This window comes from Labrus mixtus, chromosome 14 (assembly GCF_963584025.1).
Source record: "Labrus mixtus chromosome 14, fLabMix1.1, whole genome shotgun sequence".
Lineage (NCBI taxonomy): Eukaryota > Metazoa > Chordata > Actinopteri > Labriformes > Labridae > Labrus > Labrus mixtus.
In genome coordinates, this window is record NC_083625.1 from 24,990,071 (window position 1) to 25,010,241 (window position 20,171).

Below are 20,171 nucleotides of genomic sequence, written 5' to 3' on the forward strand. Positions count from 1 at the left end.
TCAATCAGACTAAATATTCACATCAGCAAACCGCTGCGGATTTAACTTCTCGGTTTAAAGCCACTCAAATATGCAAACCACAACAATCAGAGAATAAATGTTTGACTCTTCTTTCAATCAGACAAAATATTCACCAGCACTCTCTCTCTCCTGCGTTCATTTTAAAATCGATTCCCTAACAACCCTAAAAAACTGAAAACCACAACGTTGAACTAATAAAGCTTTAATCTAACATGAGGTACGCTCTTTTCTGCCTGTTTTCTATTTACATCTGAACCCATCTGACCAGAGATAATCGTCCAATCGATATTAAAAGCAGGAGTTTGATTAACGGCTTTCATAAAAAAACAATAAAGCAAAAACTTAAAAGGGAATCTTCAAGTGGAAACATTCAGTGAACCGTATCGTCCTCGATGTGTCTCTTATCTCCAGCAGGGCCCAGGGCCCCGGCTGCCAGCTGATTATTGATGAATAACGAGAACATTATGGATTATATTAAAAGCATTCCTGAAGGGTATAAACAGTCCAATCAGAGCCAGCAGAGGGATGATGACAGCTACGACTCAGCCATGTGAGAATCCCATCATGCTCTGGGGTACCTCCTGTGAAGCTGCCGAGGCTCACAGCGGGGAATCAGCACAGAAACAACAAGCTCCGTCCAATCTGTCTGACTGCACCCACATCTCCTGTAAACCATTTGTTTATAACCTCTGTCTCTATTGTGCTTTGAGGAGCCGAGCCCTTTCATGTGACAGATGGGTGGCACTTTTGAACACGTCATGTGGTCCTCCAGGAGTCTGCAGTTCCACGAGGGTCTCCAGCACTGCAGATAAACAAGAAGAATCACTGCCGTGGCTGTTTCGCTTTGAGCTGCAGGAGTGTAAATGTTTTCTACAGTTTGGGGTTAAAGCAGCCAACCGAGGCGTGGATTCCAGGAACACAACTAATTAAGCACATAACATCGCTGTCATATCACCAGAGCATCGTAAATCTGAGCTAAATGAAATGAAAAACAGCTCATACAACCAAACATACTTTAAAGGAAAAACACTCCCAAAGAATGATTTGTTTTGACCACTTCTGAAGAGATTTCAACATGGCAGAACATTTCCCCAAAGTCAGATACAGGGCAAACTATTTCTAGAGGTAACAGGCCCTCCTGATATCTTCACTGTTTGGTTCAAACGTACTGTGAGGAGTTCATGAAACAGATTGAATTTGATACTAAAGTTTTTTATTTTAACTAAAAATATCAAATCAGATATAATCCTGAAAGACTGACTTTTTCCTTTAAAGCTCCTGTTGTTGTTTGTAGCTGGTTATGAAACAGGCAGAAAGTAACATAGATACTTTTAATGAGCTACAAAAGACACCATTAGCATAAAGATTGAGTAATTCTATATTGTTATTTTCAAGGCCAGAACCTCAGCCGTGGGGTCGGTGCTGAAACTGATTTTTATTTTTTTTCACATTTTTCTCAGAAAAAAGTCTCAATAAGTGGTACAGTAGACTCCTAAAAGAAAACAGGATGAGATGAGATTTTTTTTCTAGATAGGAAGTAGTGTTTTGTCCACAGCGGTGCTAAAATCGGCACAAACCAAAAGTTCCTCACAGGAGCTTAAAGTTCATTTGAATTCCTGTCTTCGCTTTCATCGTGATGGATTTCAAAGAAGAATATTAGAGCAGAGGTGCTGCTTGGGGCCCCAGGCCAGGAGGAGGCCCCTGAGGGCTGATAACTACAGCAGTGACTCAAAACGTGCAAATTTTGCAATGACAGTAGGAAACCTCCCTAAAGGGGGGGCCCCTCTGACATCACTCAGTCATGACCCTGCGAAGTGTTGCATGAAAACCAAAGTTTGTCAATGAAAGTCTCATTTATTTCTGCCAGCGTTTAGACACTGGCAGAAATAATAGTGACGAAGACTAATTGGAAGGGCCCCAGTGAATTTTTGCTAATGGTCCCAACATACTTTACAATCACCCCTGGATTTGAGGCATTAAGAATGAAAGAGCCTTTGTTTTATTTTTTCCTGCCTAAATTTGACTGGTAAAAAAACAATGGCTCAGTTGGTAGAGTCGTCGTCTCTTAAACTGAAGCTCCAGCAGCTTCATGTTTGATGTGTCCTTGGGTAAAACACTTAACCCCAAATTGCTCCTGCTGCTACGAATGCCTATGAATGGGATTAGTTACTTTTGATGGTCTCACACATAGCAGCCTCTACCATCAGTGTGTGAATGTGAAAAATTAACAGTTGCTACCTTATACATATTTAATATGGTAAATGGACTGGACCTTGTATAGCACTTTTCTAGTCCTGTGATTATTCAAAGTGCTTTCACACCGCATATCACACCTACACATTCACACACTGATGGTAGAGGATGCTGTGTGAAGTGACCATCAGAAGTAACTAATCCCATTCATACACATTTATACGCTGCTGACAAAGCAGCGGGAGCAAGTTGTGATTATCTGTTTTGCCCAAGGACACATCGGACATGTGGCTGCAGGAGGTGGGGATCGAGACCCCGACCTTTCCGTTTAGAGGCGATTGACTCTACCAACTGAGCCCCTCTATTTAATCTGTGAATGAATTCAAGCTTTTGCTGATCGAGCCAACATTGACTATGGTTCGCTATGTTTCTGTCCTATGACGTTGAGTCTTTTAAACAGACGAGTTGTGTACCAACATGTGCTGTCTCTTAATTTTCAGTTCATACCAACACCACATGAATTTAAAGTAACACTGGTGGACCAGTGCAAGTTTGGAGTACCGGTAGCTAGGAAAGATATTCAGAATGAATAACAAACGAATGCTAGCTGATGGCACCAGCCAAGCTAACGATACGGCCTCAATAACAAGGCAAACCACTGCTTCTGTTTGTGCTCAATCATTTGATCTCATTGGACATTTCTACCTGCAGCAAATGAAAAACAATTAAAAAAGAGTCTAGGTTTAGTCTTGTAAATAAAGATTATTGCAGAATATTCTTGGCCAATACTGTCAGGCTTTATTCTTGTAAAAGCCTTTGAAAGTGTCTTGTACAGTAGCACAAATTGGAAATTAAGACATGACATTATTGGATGATTTAATTGGGTGACCCATGTTAGATTTCTTTCATTGACAGAATTATTGACTGAGTGAACACTGAAATTAAACTTCTGCCAACTCCTTGTCGTCCATTTGTTCATTAATGGATGCAGACCAGTCGTGAATTAGAAGGTGTGTCTATTTTCTGGTTTGGGATTTGTTTTAGTATTTATTGTCAAGGAGCAGCTGCAGGATTTGTCGGGACGTCATCACTACAGTCCGCCTCTCTGCTCTTCTTCTGGTCATTCATCATTTAACACAACACCAGAATATATTGGAGACTTTTTCTTCCAGTGTCAGAGATGGCAGCAGTCACACAGGTCCTTCATCATGCTGGAGGAAGCCGTATCACTCGCTCTAAAGAGGTGTCGTTGAAGAGGAGCAAAAGGTGTCCGGGTCAGAGTGGGTCGAGGTGAACCATGTGGGTGGGTGATGACTTCAGCAGAGTTTGGGGCACTTTCATTCATTCACAGACGTCTAATGGCCACCACCAGTTCATGGTAAACATGAGGCGAAGAGTGATTACAAGGACAGGCACCGGCCGGGCTGCAGGACTCGAAGTAATACAATAGATAAACTGTGCAGATACATCTGGTTCTTATGAATTTTAGCCCTTTAGATTGTGGTTTGGGTAGGCGTGAGAGCACAGGCATCCTTGTAAATGATTAAAGCTCGCTACTTTGAGGATTACAAAGCATTTTGAATTTCTTTGCTCGATGCTCTGTGAAACTGCTCCAGGACCAAATAAATGGACGCCTTCACATTGGTCCAAAATGGGAACTAAGCATTTGTTTTGAGTCATTTCAGATAATCAAGTAAAGAAGCAATGAAAAGAAATAAATTGTAATCACTGGTGATCAGATCATCTTTGAAAAAAAAGAGGTCAGAGATGCTCATCGAAGACAGTCGATTATATTTCATGTAAAGTTTTAAATCAATAAGCTTAATGGAGTAAAAAAAAAAAAGTGTTCTCCAGACTTACAATCAAGTCAACATCTAAATAATTAAAACCCCACAAAAAAGTCTGGTTGTACAAGGGGGATCTGAGATCTGGCCTGTGCTGCCAATTTTCCCTGAAATGGGACCTTGAAATAAAATCTGCTTAAGCCGCCTGTCTTCCCCCTCCAGAGTGCAGTTAAATCCTGGCTGTGTATGGACATGATTACAGAGTGCCACGGGTCTTACATCAGTGCAGAACCTTGACTTCCAGCAGGAAACCTGGAGCACGGTTCAATTATGGCAATACCTTGTTTTGCCTTAACGTGGAGGATGTGTTCTTCATGCTCAAACACAAAGGCTGCACCTGAGAATTCAACTCCAGCGGTGTCTACTTTTACTCTAAGAGTTTAAATAAATAAAACACGGCTTCAGGATGTATATGGCTCTCAGTGGAAAGTGATGTCGGTCTGCACACGGCTGCAGTCAGCCCTCTACACGCTGCTGCCGGTGGCCCACAGCAGAGACAGATCCGTTTGCTCAGCAGCTGAGCGGGGACGCGGAGATGCTCCTTTCACAGTGAGCTGAGCACCAACAATCAAGGCTTTGTCAGAGAGGCATCTGCTGTTATAGCTCACAGGAAGAGGACCTGTCTCTTTATAAAGCACAATCAGAGGGGATGTCAGAGTTAAAGATAAGGTGGCGTCATGTCAACAACCACAATGTTAGTTATAACAGTAGCATCAAGCCCTGATTAAGCCCTATGTTTCATAAAGTTTAAAGGGTTTTTCACATGTAAATAGAAAACCTTGTCTGTAACTTGGATCTAAAAGGGACTAAAATAAACCCTGGCGTATTTCAGTATTAAAGCAAATAATTGACAAGAAAGACAGACACTGCCCGACAGCACACCCATAGACTTCACTTGTTCTTAGAAATTAAACATTAACCAAGCCACAATGCTAACAATGGAGCCTGAGAGCCACGATTTGCATCTGGCTCACATACCCAGCATTGCAGAGACCTAATACTGAGGACAAAACGCAATTGTCTAGTAAATATTTACCAAGTATTTAGAGATAACACAGTGGTTATGTGGCCTCAGTAACCCTCCATCCAAGCCCACATCCTTGTTGACCAGTATGTGAATTATGAAAGAAATTCTCATACCCGGAGGGTGAACTGCCCATTTTCAGTCAGCAATCATTTACACCAGTAGCCCATAGTGCCAAGTCACATACTTTTCTAGGAGAGCACCCTGTAAATTCCATGTAACTCCTAATAAAACCCTTTTTACAATAATTGATCCTCCTTCGTGATGCAGGATATTTGATTGTGAGGTTTCACTTGACAACTCAAGAAGGAATTTTGAAAAACCTGTGAAAAAATAGTTCAAATAGCAAGTAGCTCACACTCTCTAGTAGCCATCTGCATCTTCTTTACCTGGACATCATTTCTATAAATTACAATTCTCTGCAGGTATTATGATTTAACACTGAGATGATATCTTACATAGTTAAGATCATCTTTACTGCAAAACTCTGTTATTACATATTTTATCATGTTCATCTGAGCATTTCTGCATTACCCACCACTGTGCTGAGGTCTTGTTTATTATTCTTTAGGGCTGCATGGTGCTGCAGTGGTTAGCGTTGTTGCCTTCAGTCACGAGGAGGTTCCTGGTTTGAATCCCTGTCGGACAGGGCCTATCTGTGTGGAGTTTGCAAGTTCTCATACGGTTAATTTGGAGACAATAAAATTGCCCCACAGGTGTGACTGTGGCTGGTTGGTGTACATGGTGAGCACAGTTCTCTGAAGTCAAATTCCTTGTGTGTAAGCAAATACCATATCCAATAACGCTGACTCTGATAAGCCACGTAAGGCCAGTGGACTTTGTTCTTCCTAGTCTAATTCTTAATGCTATGATCACATTTTTAGTGTCCCACTTCTTTCTAGGTAGTGTCCTCTGAAGGAATAATGGTGTTGTGATGCCATCTAGTGGTCATTTACAGACCTGACAACTCATGAAAGCCAGCTGTTCAACCAGCCTTGGAAGAGAAGGGGGGGAAATAAACTCAACAGAAGTCAACATCTTGTTGGAGTTTTTTATTACTTTTTTGACAAATATATATGAAGGTTTTTTTTTCCTATCAAGGAAACATTCTTTCAAAGATACTTTTACAGCAAATTCATTCCTGCAAAGAGACAGGAAACATGGGAAATCATCAGAAGACATGATCGAACTAACAATTTCTATTTGTGCCCAGGAAAAGGTTAAGGGTGCAATTTCATGATTATAATAAAGTCATGACCGTAAAACAGAAGTCAGTCAACGCCAATGGGACACCTTTTCAACATCTGTGTAATCATGATACATGGGGTGAATTATTAGTTTTGCATCAAGGCACACAAGCATCGAGAACCGTCAGTGGAGCATTTTTTTTTTTCCCAAGACATTGGTCCCATTGGGCAGTACAGCTGTACAAACTACAGAACAAAATAGCAAAATATAACATAGGGCTTGGTTTTAGGGATAACAGAAGAAAATCTCAAAGAATTTAGATCAATAATGTACACACAGATTGAGTGAGAGCTCAGGGTCTCAACAAAGATTGAGAAACGTTAGCTCTTACACATGGAGGCGATGGCAACTCAAATAAATTTCTCAAACCTGCTGGGGATGACGGAAGACCTGCACCTCTCCTACAGAGGATGTAACTCAGTGAGAGATCTATTTTCCTGCTGTATAAACTCCTGCAAGCTTCTTCTTCCCTGCCTGAAGTTGCTCTCCCTCCTTGAAAACGGCAAGATGACCAGGAGTCTGAGGAGAGTCTCAATGTTACTAAAACTTCTGATCTGCGACGTCTTGAGCGTATCGAGCACGGTCGTTGGGAGATAACCTGCCAGGGGACCCAACCATTTCTCCTTCCATGACTTCATCTCAGAGTGAAGGGAAGCATGATCGGGTAAGTCCTCTTTGTACAAGCGGAACACAAGACCACTAAGGATGCTGGTTTCTACTTTTGACATTGCATAAGGCACAATCTCCAGACACCTCAAGGTATCCAATACCTTCTCTGTGAAGAGGTCGTCTACTTCTGCTATAGAGTGCTCGACAACTTTCATGCTAACAGACTCTTTGTAAAACTCACTCAGTGGCTCTAGGAGCACTGAATGCAACATTGTCACATGAAGCTTGGTAGCCAGCACGATGGCTTCCTCAAACCAGGCCTTGTGATGGGTGTCTATATCGCTTTGAAGTTTACAGAGGGATGCTTTGAGATCAGGAAAATGATTCACAGCGTATAACATATCCAAGGGTTTGCCCTGAAGAGACTGACTGAGCTGTTTAGTCACACTTGAGATGTTCTTTTGCACCACGGTTGATAGGATAAACTCAAAGTTTCTGATCGCATCAAAGAACTGTGAAGCTTTTTGCTGGTTTGAAGTGCTTCCCTCCACTTTCAGCTCATTCAAACAGAGCATGACAGCCTCTAAAATCTCTACCATCACCTCGTGCATGTCGTGGCTCTTCTCCCAGTTTTTAATCAGTTTGTCCCTCAGCTCGTTGCCCCTACCTTCATCGTGCTGGAACACGTGAATGATCATGTCTTCCAGTTTGTTCTGGCGTTCTACGTCCTCTGTGAGCCAGTGTAACACTTCACCTATGAGAACGGCTCCATCTGCTGCGTCTTGAGCAGGAGAGGATCTAGCCAACCATATGTTAAGAGACAAAGCGGAGTTCAGCGATCTTACAGCCTGGGGGTATTTCTGAGCCATGGCAGAACTTACAGCCTTCATCTGAGACCCTACTTCACCAAAACTCAACAACGCTTGCCCTCTACAGAACTCCATATTGAGCCCCCACTTCTGAGACAGGGTTGTCTCAATAGCATCTGTAAGGACAACCGGGTCTCCACCAAAAGGTATAAAAGCCAGTGTTTCCTCACACTGGGTATCCTCTTTGTTTAGGTACCTAATGCACAATGGGATGTAGAGCTCGCCATCAATATCAACAGCTTGTTCTGTTATGACTGTGAAGAACTGAGAGTCCCAGAGCTCCTTAAGCATTTGCTCACGCAGTTGTGGCTCATAGAAAGACATTGCCGTTCTTGGTCCTTGAGCGGCGACATCGACAGTCGGTTTCACGTCTCCATCTGTCGGATTCTCTGCTAGACCGGAGGCCTGCAATTCTGTCGATGCCTCTTGTGTTACTTCAACGCCTCCTAATTAGAAGAATAAAAATAGATTCTAAAGCCACACAGAAGAAAAACATCTGCAGCCAAATTACTGGTCATTAGTCATTTTAAACAAGAATCTCTGGCCACCCCCTTAAAGTCTGAGATTTGAGTCAGTCAGTCAGAATCAGTCCTAAAGAACCTACGTAGACTCACATTTGTTCAGATTTGGACTAAAATAGCTAAAATCAAAACAACCATGCTCACATGAATAGCATGCAACTGGTTTAATGTCTGACCATGCTGCTGTTGTTTTATAGCTTGAATTTATTGCTTCTCTTCTGTCATTGTATTATTAATGTACATTTTATCATGTCAGTTTTTCTCTCATTGTGTATTTCTATTACTATTTTTATTCTCATTATTATTTCCTCTTTTTTTTAAAGATTTTTGGGGGGCTTTTTGTGCCTTTATTGGAGACAGTAGAGTTGATCGAATCGGAAATTAGGGAGAGAGAGAGTGGGGAATGACATGCAGGAAAGGAGCAACCAGTCGGATTTGAACCCGGGCCACCCCCGCTTCGAGGACTACAGTCTCTGTACAGGTGGTGCGCGCCCTAACCACTCGGCCATCAGCACCCCCTCATTTATTATTTATTTTATTTTCTCTCAAAGGACTCCTGCGTACAAGTGTGTACAATGCATCTGGTTCGTCCAATGTAATTGTGATGTCCATGTCAATTAAACGTCCAGCTCTCTATCTATACTTGACCAAGTCTCAAACTCCAGCATTCACAAGGTTTTTAATCAGAGATCAAACTATCCCAAAATATTCCCTCTTCTACAAAAACAGACCTGGTGGTTTAAACCGGTTATAACACAGAATAAAGAAGTTTAGGGTAAACTATCCGTTTCTAATATGTTGTTTGGTTGGTGAAGGATGTCAAGACGGTTTACATACTGAGCTTCCTACAACTTATTCTTAGGAGCTCATTTTGTTATAAGTAAGGATTTACACCATTCAAAAGACTTGTTCACAGAGAGCAGACTGAAATCCTTCCTTTATGTGGTTAAATACTTTAGGTCAAAACAACAGCTCGGCCTGTAACACTAAAAAAAAAGTGTTCATCTAGAAATGCTTTCATATCTTGACGACAGTGCGTGCTTGGGGAAAACTTCCTTTAAATGAATTGTACTGCTTGAAGAATTTAATCTCTGCTTTTGCTCATGATTTTTTTGACTCATCTGTTTTATTTAACTGTCTTTGTTAGCAGACAAACACGCCTCTTAGGTAATGCGTGAGACTAATGTGGGCTAATATAGGAGTTTGGTGTGGTGCAGAATTAAAATGAATGTAAAAGCTTTGTATTGAACAACTAAATCATATTTGACAGACAAAATTCTGACGCTAGTACAACCCTTCTAGTTTCAACAACACAGTTCTGTTATTCGGTTACCATGAAGGCACTTACCACTGACCAACTTGAGTGTTTCCAAAGTTCCCATCACCTGCAAGATATGTCATGATTAGAATGGCTGTAAAAGTTTTATTGTACAAACTTATGAAAGAATAAATATAATGTGAAAAAAGTCAGTAAGATTTACCTGGTAAAGGCATGGACTGCTCTCTGGATCCACAGCCGCACACTCTTCAACCACCTCGGGCAGTCTCTGCAGTGTTGTGCAGTGAGAGAGGAGCATCACATGATCCATTATGCTGCCTTTGCATACAGTGTTTTTCACGAGATCCCTCAGGGAATTCAGAGTGGTCTTCATCAGGTCACACTCCATACTGACACTAGGCAGGACAGCCACTAGTCTGAGCAGTAAGGAAACAGTGGGGTGACTCTTTGACTCAGGGTGGTTAAGTGTTTCAGCGATGGAGGCCGGAAAAGCAACATCCTGGTATTTTTCACTCCAAACTGAAGCCCAGGCATTGATTTCCTGCTCTGCTGCTTCGGGCTCAGGAACGTCTGTAAGGTAGATGCTGAATGGTTTGTCTGTGGACTCCGACAGAACTGGCTGTGGATTACAAGAGGGCAGCAACGACAGGACCGAGAGGGCTTTTAAGTGGCCGTCTGAGAAGCTGTACTTCATTTCATCAATGAGACTTCTGAGAAGAGGAACACTCAGGTTTTCTCTGTAGTATATCTCTGGAGATTCATAGTTATTGGCTTCTTCCGAGAAGCACACCTGTTCAGGAGCTACCTTTGTTGCTAGCTGGAACGCCTGCTCAAACCAAGTGGAGTGCAGTGTGCTCACATTTTTTAACATTTTGTTTAGGGTCTCGATGATTGAGGGGATTTTTTCCACTTCACAGAGGATATCAGCAGGGTTTCCACACCGGAAGACAGTGCTGCAGTTACGAAGAGGAGCACAAGCATTCTTTAAAATGACAAGGGTGACGATGAAATCAATATTTCTCAGAGCGGAAGAGAGAACTTGCGCATGCATTGACTTGACACCAGTTGTACTAGAGCTGACAGCATCCAGGCAGCTGAGGATGCCCTCGAATGTGTCAGCGAGTATGTCAAAGAAGTCCTCTCTCTTTTTCCACCTCGAGCAACACGTTTCTGGTATTTCCTCCAGTGCCTCTCTTGGCATATTCAAAAGGCCATCGACAGCCTGTGCAAGCTGCCCCTCAAGATGAGGAGACTCCTCAAAGAACAGCAGCAGGTCTTCTGTGATGGCCAACATTTCTGCTACTGAAGGGCAAGGCACACTTCCTGACAGCCAATGGGCAAGGCCGCAAGATTCACTGGGTGTCACGACAGAGAGCGGATAGCTCTTGAGGAAATCCAGAGACATTTTCTTCAGGCTTTGATAACCTGAGCCCAAGTGCATGAATGCTTGTCCACGACATTGAGACATTGGTAAGCCCCAGTCATCAGTGAGAATGTTTGCAAGTTTTTTTGCTTGTGTATCAACGTGGCGGTTTTCATCAAACGGTAAGAAACCCATGAGCTCCACTTTGGGAGCAGATTCTCCAACATACCTGACAAAAACAGGCAGGTGTGTCTTGTCAGCAATTCGGACAGGTTTATCAGTGATGAGTGAAAAGAATGGGGATTCCTGTATTTCTTTGAGGATGACATCTCTGATTCCATTTATGAGCAGATTCAACACCTCATCATCGCTTATAAATGTGCATTTGCTGTCACTTCCAAACCACTGGCACATGCTGAGCTCTTGACTGAAAAGCTCCCTGCTCTCTTCTGAGAGGTCAGAGAGGTGGATATTCTTTTTCCCCAGTAGAGCAGCCTGTCTGAAAACTGTCGCAATGCTTCGACGATTGTCTCCTGCATGACCGTTCTCATCTGCTGGTTTCATGTCCTGGACCTCAGGATGGTCTATGGATTGTTGAATGTTGGGCTCCTCATATTCCACTTTGACAGAATCAACTAAATATATCAGGGAACAAAAAAACAGAGGTTATGAAAACATCCAAATATTGTGATCATACTCATTTGAAATACTTATGGACTTAAGGTAAGTAATTTACTCTTTTTACAAGGGACTTGTTGATAAATTGTATAAATAGATCTCTTAAAAGCCATACCTTCCATATTATTTTCAGAATTCTTGTTTAAACTTTTCGATTCCTTGTCCTGTAAAAATATTCATGTATGTATTAGTCGGACATCCACATAGGCAATACAATCAGAATTAATAAGAAATATAACACTTTTAAATCATAGTTAATGAAGGATAAGAACCTACCAGACAGATTCCCTCCAAAGCTTGTGGAGTAACATTCAAACACTGGGTCACCATGTGGTCTAGGTCTCTGCTGAAGTCAGTGCCCACCTGAAGCAAAGCCAAACACAGGGACCTGTCTTTGGGATTTGTGGTTCTCAGGTACTCTTGAAACTTCTTGTGACGCATTACGACACCACAGTCCTCCAGTGCTGTGCTGGGTAGCACCGACATTATCCTCAGCAGTGCATTGATGTTCCCAAAGTACTGCATGAGCGGCAGCCGTAATGTTTGGAATATGGAGGCTGGGATGGTCACAGAAGCAACTTTGGTCTTCCAGGTTACTCTCCAGCAGCACAACTCAGTGAAGAAGTTGTCCGCGTCAGGGAGATCCCTGCTGTAGAGAGGAGGCTTTGTCTTCAAGCTCTCGAACATGTAACTATTTGTGACCGAACACGGAACAAGGGAAAGGAAGTTTAGAGCTTCTTTGTGGTCCTCTGAGAAATGATCCTTCACAGCATTGATAAGGTTGTCTACAAGGGGCACACTTAACGCATCTTTGTAAAAACCGACTGGCTTGATCATGCCGTCTTTTGGCATCGATTTTTCAGGCACTTCGATCTGCACTCTCAGGCTCTGTGCCATTGCACAGGCTTCATCAAACCAGTTCTGGTGGAATACTTTCATATTGGTTTTTACTCGGTTCAGAGTGGACACAATGCCGTTTATTTGGCAAAGTTGAGATGCGGCACTGAAATGGTCCTTTTGAAGACCTGCACTCAGCTCTTTTGTAAAAGAGGATGCATTCTTGAGGATCACCATCGCTATGATGAAATCAAACTCCATCACTGTGTGGAGTAGCGCTCCAGCCTGTTCGGACACAAACGCTTTCCATCTTTGTGGGTTGTTTTTGATTTTCTCCAGACATTCAACTAGTGGCTCGAGCATCTGCACAAATGCCTCATAAGAATCATGCTTCTCTGGCCAAAGGTCACAGAACGTCCCCTGTAATTCTTGGACCTTTTCATAGCTCTCTCTCAGACCAAAGTCTATAACATGGTCTAGCTGTTTTTGTAGAATGGCACTGCTGCCAAAAAACATCATAACCTCTTCAAATGTATCCAGGGCTCTCTTAACAGCAGGCACTGGGATGGATTTTGACCACCATGTGTTAAAAGAGTAGGCAGAGCAGTGTGTGCTTATGGCAAGAGGATGCTTCTCCTGAACTTTGCAGGCAAACGCTTTCAGCTTGTAGGAAACATCACCGGAGCCTAGATATGCTTGTCCCCTACAGTTATTCAGATCAAGACCCCACTCGACTGTGATGATTTCATGGAGACGCTGTACCATGGTTTCACAATCAAGATCTACCTCGAGGAATCCCATCAACTCCAATCGCATGACATCGAAACTGTCCACAAACCTGAGGAAAAGGGGCAGATAGTCTCTTCCCCCAAACTTCACCACACGGTCAATGAACAAAGAAAAGAATGAACTCCCAACTTCTGTAAGTATTCCCTCTCTGACAGCTTTCTCGCACACTGTGAGAACTTCTTTCATTTCAGACTTGGTCACATACTCGACTTCTCCATCCTGACCAGAAGTGTCAGTATGTTGTCTGCTTTGACTGCTGTATGCAGACACCACTGCAGCCTGCAGAGCAGATTTAAGAGATTCTCTGTCAGTCTCTGCACATTTTATCTCCACAAGCCTTTCAGCATCCATCTCCAGGTTTATGCGTTGTAATTCTTCTTCAGTATCCTTTTCAGCATGGTTCCCATGGGATGCAACTGAATTGTTGAAACAGTCCATTATTAGTATAAACATGTATAATTCCACAATTAATTAAAACAAATGTACAAGAAAAACACTGCCGTCCAACAAAGGTATCATTTAACTAAATCACATTTAGGCGGAAACATAGATATTTGTTATGCTGGTATCCGGTATTGGAAAAACTCTAAAATTTGCAAATTTGTTTTACAACTCAAGTCCAAAATCAAATTCCAATGTTTTAAAATCAAATGAATAGGTCTGCTGCGAATCTTTGGGTCTACATCTCTTTTTTCCATTAACAACATTCCCATAGATTGTATATGTTGATTAAAAAAAAAAAAAAAAATCTAATTCTAGGATACTTAAATAGTAAGATAGATTGGAAAGTGATCTCACCTTGGGGAGGCTTCACCTTTCTGTTATCATCCTGTAAAACACAAATTATGAAGAATTTTAATGTACATCACTTAATTTATAACTAAATACAACTATTAAAACCTCAATAGCAACTGATTAAGAATATCTACTCACCATTTGCAGCAGCTGTAAGATATCTGGATGCTTCTGGACATACGACTCAACCATTTGTTCAACATTGAAGTGCACATCTTGGTTAACGTACACATATGCCATGCTACACTGTCTTTGGTCCTCTGATGTGGCTGTCAAGTAAGCGTGGCACCGCTCAAGCACCATGTGGTATTGGCCATACACGTCTGCTTCTGCATTCACGCACGGAACGGTGCCCAATACTCTCAACAGGCTCTGCACATTGGGATAAAAGCCGATATCTGGAATCTTGAGTGTGGCAAACACTGTGGTTGGCAGGATCCTGCGCTTACTTGCATGCCTCCACTTCACTTCCCAACAACCGAGCTCTTCGTAGAACGTGTCTGGCCTTGCAAGGTTGTTTAAGTTAGCATCCGCTACTTTATCTCTGCGAATGCTGAAATTGTGGTCAGCCATGTAAGATGGCACGAGCGAGAGCCATCGGAGAATCCTCACCATCTCTGTGCTGAACACTCTTTTAACCTCTGCGACAAGATACTGAAGGATAGGTCGGCCCAGAGTTTCTCTGTAGAGGTCCTCCAGAGGGGTTTCAGCTGTGTCTGCTGCTTGGTCCATCTCTGGTTTTGTCACCTCCACTCCCAGCTTCTTTGCTCTACCCACTGCGTCTGAAAACCATTTCCTGTTTAATATTGCAAGCTCCTGTTGGTATTTGCTTACCAGCTTTAAGGCATTGGAGATTGTGTACTGCAAGGTACTGCTGATGCTAATTATTCCCCTGAGACTTGAGTTGAGTATGCTCACACAACAGAGGGTGTTCTTCAGAACAACAAGGGTCATGATGAAATTGAAATTCTTCAAAATTGGCTTGAGTTTAGCCATCTGTTGAGCTGTATCCTCGTCTACCTTTGAAATCATCTCATTGATGCAGTTCAGGAATGGCTCCAGGATTTCTAACATGGTCTGAAAGGCATCAGTTCCATATTCCCAGTTCTCACTAAGAGCTCCCTTTATCCTGTCTACTTCCCCTTTTATGTGCCCATATGTCATCTGGATATTTCCCTCCAATCTTTTGTACAACTCTGGTGCTCCTCTGAGTAACACGGCCACCTCCTCTACAGTGTCTGCCACTTTTTGGATGGAGGGCACCGGCATGCAGCGGATAATCCATATGTTGAAGGCATATGGGTCACTTGGTGACAGAACTACCTGTGGAAACTCCTGCAAAATCCTGCAGGTTAGGTCTCGCATCTTCTGACACATGCTGCCTGTAACCAGATACGTCAACCCCCTGCAGTGCTCCATCCTCAGCCCCCACTTGTTCCTCAGCTCTGACAAAAGCATATAAAACAGATTTTCTGTGTCCATGTCGCATGGTAAGAAACCGATGAGGTGCTTCTGTGGAAAGCCATCTACCGTGACAGACCTGACGAAAATTGGAATCTGATCCTTTCCTTCTATACTTGTCACATCCTGAAGCAGAATGGAGAAGAATCGAGCCTGTCTGAGGCTGTTCTGGATCTCCTCCCGCATGAGGTCTTCGCTAAACTGGAGGATTTCTTTCTTGTCAATCTTCTCCTCACAGATAGGATTAAGAGCCTGTTGACCTCTTGGCTCATCAGTTTTGTTGTTTGCACCGCTGATGCTGAATCCAGTCAGTGCTAGGATTTCTTTGAAATACACTTTTAAAGTCTCTTTTGCTTTGAAGCTTGCTACATCCTCTAGGGTTTGGTCTTCTTTCTGCAATTCATGCGTCGCACTATTCTCTCCAGAGACCACCCTCGTCTCCGCAGTCACTTCTGATGTTTCTGTGTTTTCTGAGTGGAAATAAAAATGATTGAAAGGTTGAGCGGATTCTTATAACTACTAATTAAATCAGATGATCAATATTTATTATGAGAGATAAAACATTTTAACAGTGGTTGCAACTTAAGAGGATTACATTTTTTTAAACTTCTATCAGTTTTTGATCAAAACTTAAGTCACATTGTTTGAGAGGTGAGTTTGACCTATTGGCCAAGACATTTAAGTTCTTGAAGGGTTTAAAAAAGTGGCTTTAATAATGATTAACACTTATTAGCTATTAAATGTAACTAGATCTTTCAAGATCAATTGGAACAAGTTTACGTACCTTTTGTTTTCTTCACAGAAGTAGCTTCTTCTTCAGACTAGGCAGATGGAAAGCATAATTACAGGTTAACATTTTTCTTTTTTTAACGTCTGATGATAAATGCTGAAAGGTCATTTAGAAACTCACAGGATCATGGGCTCGCTTCCTGTTGCAAGCTGATTGATTATTCACAGGTGCTGTGAAGTCAAATTTGGTAGGAACAGCATCGTCCTGTAACACACTACTGGAGCCGCTCTGAAAAGTTATGGGAAATGTTTTTTCAGTAATCAGGAAGGAAGTTGCATAGCAATAATGGTACAATAATAAGAACATAACATGATGTCTGGCCACAGAATGACAGTAAATATCATTATCCTAAAACAACAACATACCCAGAGGCAGGGGCGTGTCCAGACTTGTGTGACTGGGTTGGCCAAACTGGGTTTGTGATTATTGATGGGGTAGCATTGAGTTTGTGAGCAGCCACAAATTAATTAATTTCAATTATTTACCCTCTCTTCTCTACAAATCATAGCCACTCTTAATCAACAAAAGAGAATGGGAAAATATACATCTCCTTAACTGAATTATTTCAGGACTCAAAAAGAAGATGCATGTCCAAAGTCACAATTTAGGTACTTCAAAAATTCTTCACACTGTCCTGGTTAAACATTTACATTAACTGTCAGTGTTTCGGTACCAAAACATTACTATTCAGTTCAATGGAAGATAGTGTGCAGTATTGTGCTTACAATATTTAACGGACTCATTCCATTACTATGCACAACTTTTATGAAATAGATGTGCCATGGAATTATTTCCAATTTAAAGTACTAACAAAAGAACGAATGCTCCCTTGACATGTAGACTACCAGCCTGCTGCAACACACCCCAAATAGTTGATTTTGACAAAAGTCCTGCCTCTGACAAAGCAAACAGACAATCAGATTTCAAGGTGTGCCCATGCCATCCCCGGCTACCCCCTGGACACTCCCCTGCCTAGAGGTAAATGGGCGACAGATGTGCTTCTTACCTGTTGGGAGATCACCGAGGGTTCAAAGTGCTTTGCACAAAGTCGGTACTGCTTATGCAACTGTTCAGGAGGTTCTGACGCCAAATCCTGTCGCCCAGAGTTGTTCAACCATTGTTTGCAGCTGAAAAGTAGATATGCAGAAAGTAATGAATTGATGGAATAACACCTGTACATATCAATACAACAGACACCAAACCATAACCCATTTTCAGGTTTATTCCTCAAAGTCCTTTGGGTCTGAAAATAAGTTTGAAAAGTGCCCCTCTGGTGCTCTTCAGTGTGACGATCAAAGTCTAAAATTAGTGAAAAGATCTGAGGGCAGGTACAAAATGGCCTCCAAGGTGTCTCCTATAAAGGTTAACAAGCAGCCACAAGCTCAGTATAGACAAATAGTAGATAAATGATCAGTGTAGGTATGTAAAGTCACACAGCAATCACATTTTTGAAGAGATAACCAAACATCGTTATAGGTAGCAGTTTGGCTGCTATTTTGTACCTACCCTGGTGAAGGAGACTGTTGCCCATGAGGAAATAACTTTTTTTAATTTATTAACCTCCCCTGTAGGGTAGGGCTGTCACGGTAACCACAAAAATGAATTACCACGGTATAAACAAGCCAACCGTGCTGAAATACAGCACCGTCATGGCAGCAACAGGTTTAACCATGACAGTTAGTTTTTTTTTAAACTTGTACAGTACGATTTGGCTACAAAGAAAATGATAAAAAAATAAGTAAACGTCACAATCTAAATTATCTTGGGAGGCCAGATATTATTGGTGTCAGGCCAGTTTCAGACCCCTGATTCCCCCCAAAGATTTGCTTAATAAAAAAGCGCGATGGAGCCACCCTGGTGGAAATTCCTTCACCACGACAGCCATACCTGTGAGAGATTCAATAGCTTCATTTTATAAGCACTTAAAATATTAAACCATGACTTGACAAACAGGTAGTATGACGTCTCAAAAAGTTATGAAACAGCCTTGCAGTTTAACATGGATATTTAAGTTTAACAAGTGGTCATATTTGCTATGATTACATGGATTTGGCACATCCACTGACACAATTAGGCTGTGGTTAGCTGTATTTAAAACACAACCAAGCCTCAGCACTGCTTATAGTAAAAAGAAAGTTGCAACAGACTGCAGTCATTTGTACAAACAGTCAAATAAGGGGTAGGCTAGGCCTAATTTCTAGCCTGAACATGAAGACCCTGTGATGTATTACCCTGGAAACAGGCTAACAAGAAGCACTGTGAATGGAAACTGTAGCATACAACATCGTAGAGCTACGTTTGGTCAATCAGCCTTCTCCATCAAAGGCTGTAAACTCTGGAACACATTACCACCTGAAATAAAATTAATCTCAGACTTAAAATCTTTTGCAAAACAGGTGAAATGCTCAAAGCAAGCCAGAGCTGTACCCACTTTTAATTAATATCTTCAAACTTTATTTTAAACTGGTTTATAACATTTGTATTGTTGTACATGTATTTTAATGTATCCTCATATCGTGTTATGGGGTTTTATGTAACCGAATGTTGTACATTTTAATCTGTTTGTTTACATAAAGGCCCAACTGGGGACACGAATTGGAAACTAGCAATAGCTATATACTCTTTATGCAGCACATCAGTTTCATGCTTTGTATTGAAATGATGTTTTAAAAGTCATTGCATTGTCCCTATTAAATAAATAAATTCAATTCAATTTATTAGTCTCTCATCGTGCATGTCTTTTCAAGAAAGAAAGTGGACATAATCAGTAAACTGAAATACAATTGGAACATTTTAAGAAACTCCAGTGAATGTACAATATGTTGATATGTGATGAAACTGGACTACATCTCTAAGTGAAAAGCAGCGCCAATTTGAAGTAACAACCGGAAGAGGGGAGGCGCTAAACCTGTTTGTTTATAGGGCCATTACCTCTGTTAATAAGAGGTTAATTACAGTTTTTAAATGTTTACACAATAAGTTGTGATGCAAAATGAATAATTTATTCACCAAGTTTGGCACTCAATGTACATAATAACTCTCAATCGTTGTTTCAAAGGGAGGTAATTTAACGTCGCTAGGCTACGCTCAGTCCTGACGTCACACTGTGCAGACGGTAGGTGTCGTGTACCGATGGCGATTTAAATTACAGTAAAAAAAGTTTTCAACTATGGTTTCTGGAAGTTATTTGAATGACCAAACACAAAAGATAAACCAATAATGCATTTATGACATGACAGAGTCGCTTCCTGACGGTGAATGACAGAATGTGTTGTATTTCACACGGACTTTTCTTTGCAGAGTAACGATAGTCTGCGCCATTTTCCAGAGTTGTCACTGTTAGCTAACATCATGTTAGGCTAATGCTAACAGTGGGCAGCTAACACGCTCAGTTTGCATGCTAAAGTGGCTATTTTTTCACCGTTATCTCAAAGAAATAAGATCAATTCTCACCGCTCCGGGTCCAAAGGAAAGCTGAAGAGTGGTATGGAGTTTCCTGATTCCCCTCGTTGGTAATCACAGTTCTCTGCAGCGCAGCAGTCAGTCATTTTGAACTGCAATGAAGCTAGCTAGCTAGCCACTTAGCTAGCTGAGCTGGCGGTTGCAAGCCTACTGTGTGCAAACCTGCAGGAGAGTCTACAGAGTCATGCCTCGGGCAAAACCTGCAGTCGACGCACACTTGTTTCAGCGTTTTAGTAACTTCTTTTTGTCTTTCTGGCAAACTAAGAACCTACTAATTCCATGCTTTCAAAAGTTGATGTTCCGTGCTGAGCCAAGTCTCGCCGAAAGCGTGTTATCCCAACAACCAGGAACTGGTCCGTGCAGTACAACATGTTCCCCAGCAGAGGGC

General features: G+C 41.8%; 1 protein-coding gene across 1 annotated transcript; it reads right to left on the reverse strand.

The window, feature by feature from the left end:
* Positions 1-6,119: 6,119 nt before the first annotated feature.
* Positions 6,120-20,125, reverse strand: si:dkey-250d21.1 (uncharacterized). Its single transcript, XM_061055940.1, has 11 exons — positions 19,775-20,125; positions 17,328-17,448; positions 16,442-16,549; positions 16,316-16,352; positions 14,209-16,001; positions 14,074-14,104; positions 11,926-13,691; positions 11,765-11,813; positions 9,811-11,606; positions 9,678-9,714; positions 6,120-8,254 (listed from the first exon to the last, which is right to left on the reverse strand). The coding sequence occupies exons 1-11, from the start codon at positions 19,867-19,869 to the stop codon at positions 6,732-6,734; spliced, it is 7,356 nt and encodes a 2,451-aa protein (XP_060911923.1). The 5' UTR covers positions 19,870-20,125; the 3' UTR covers positions 6,120-6,731.
* Between the last annotated feature and the right edge of the window lie 46 nt (positions 20,126-20,171).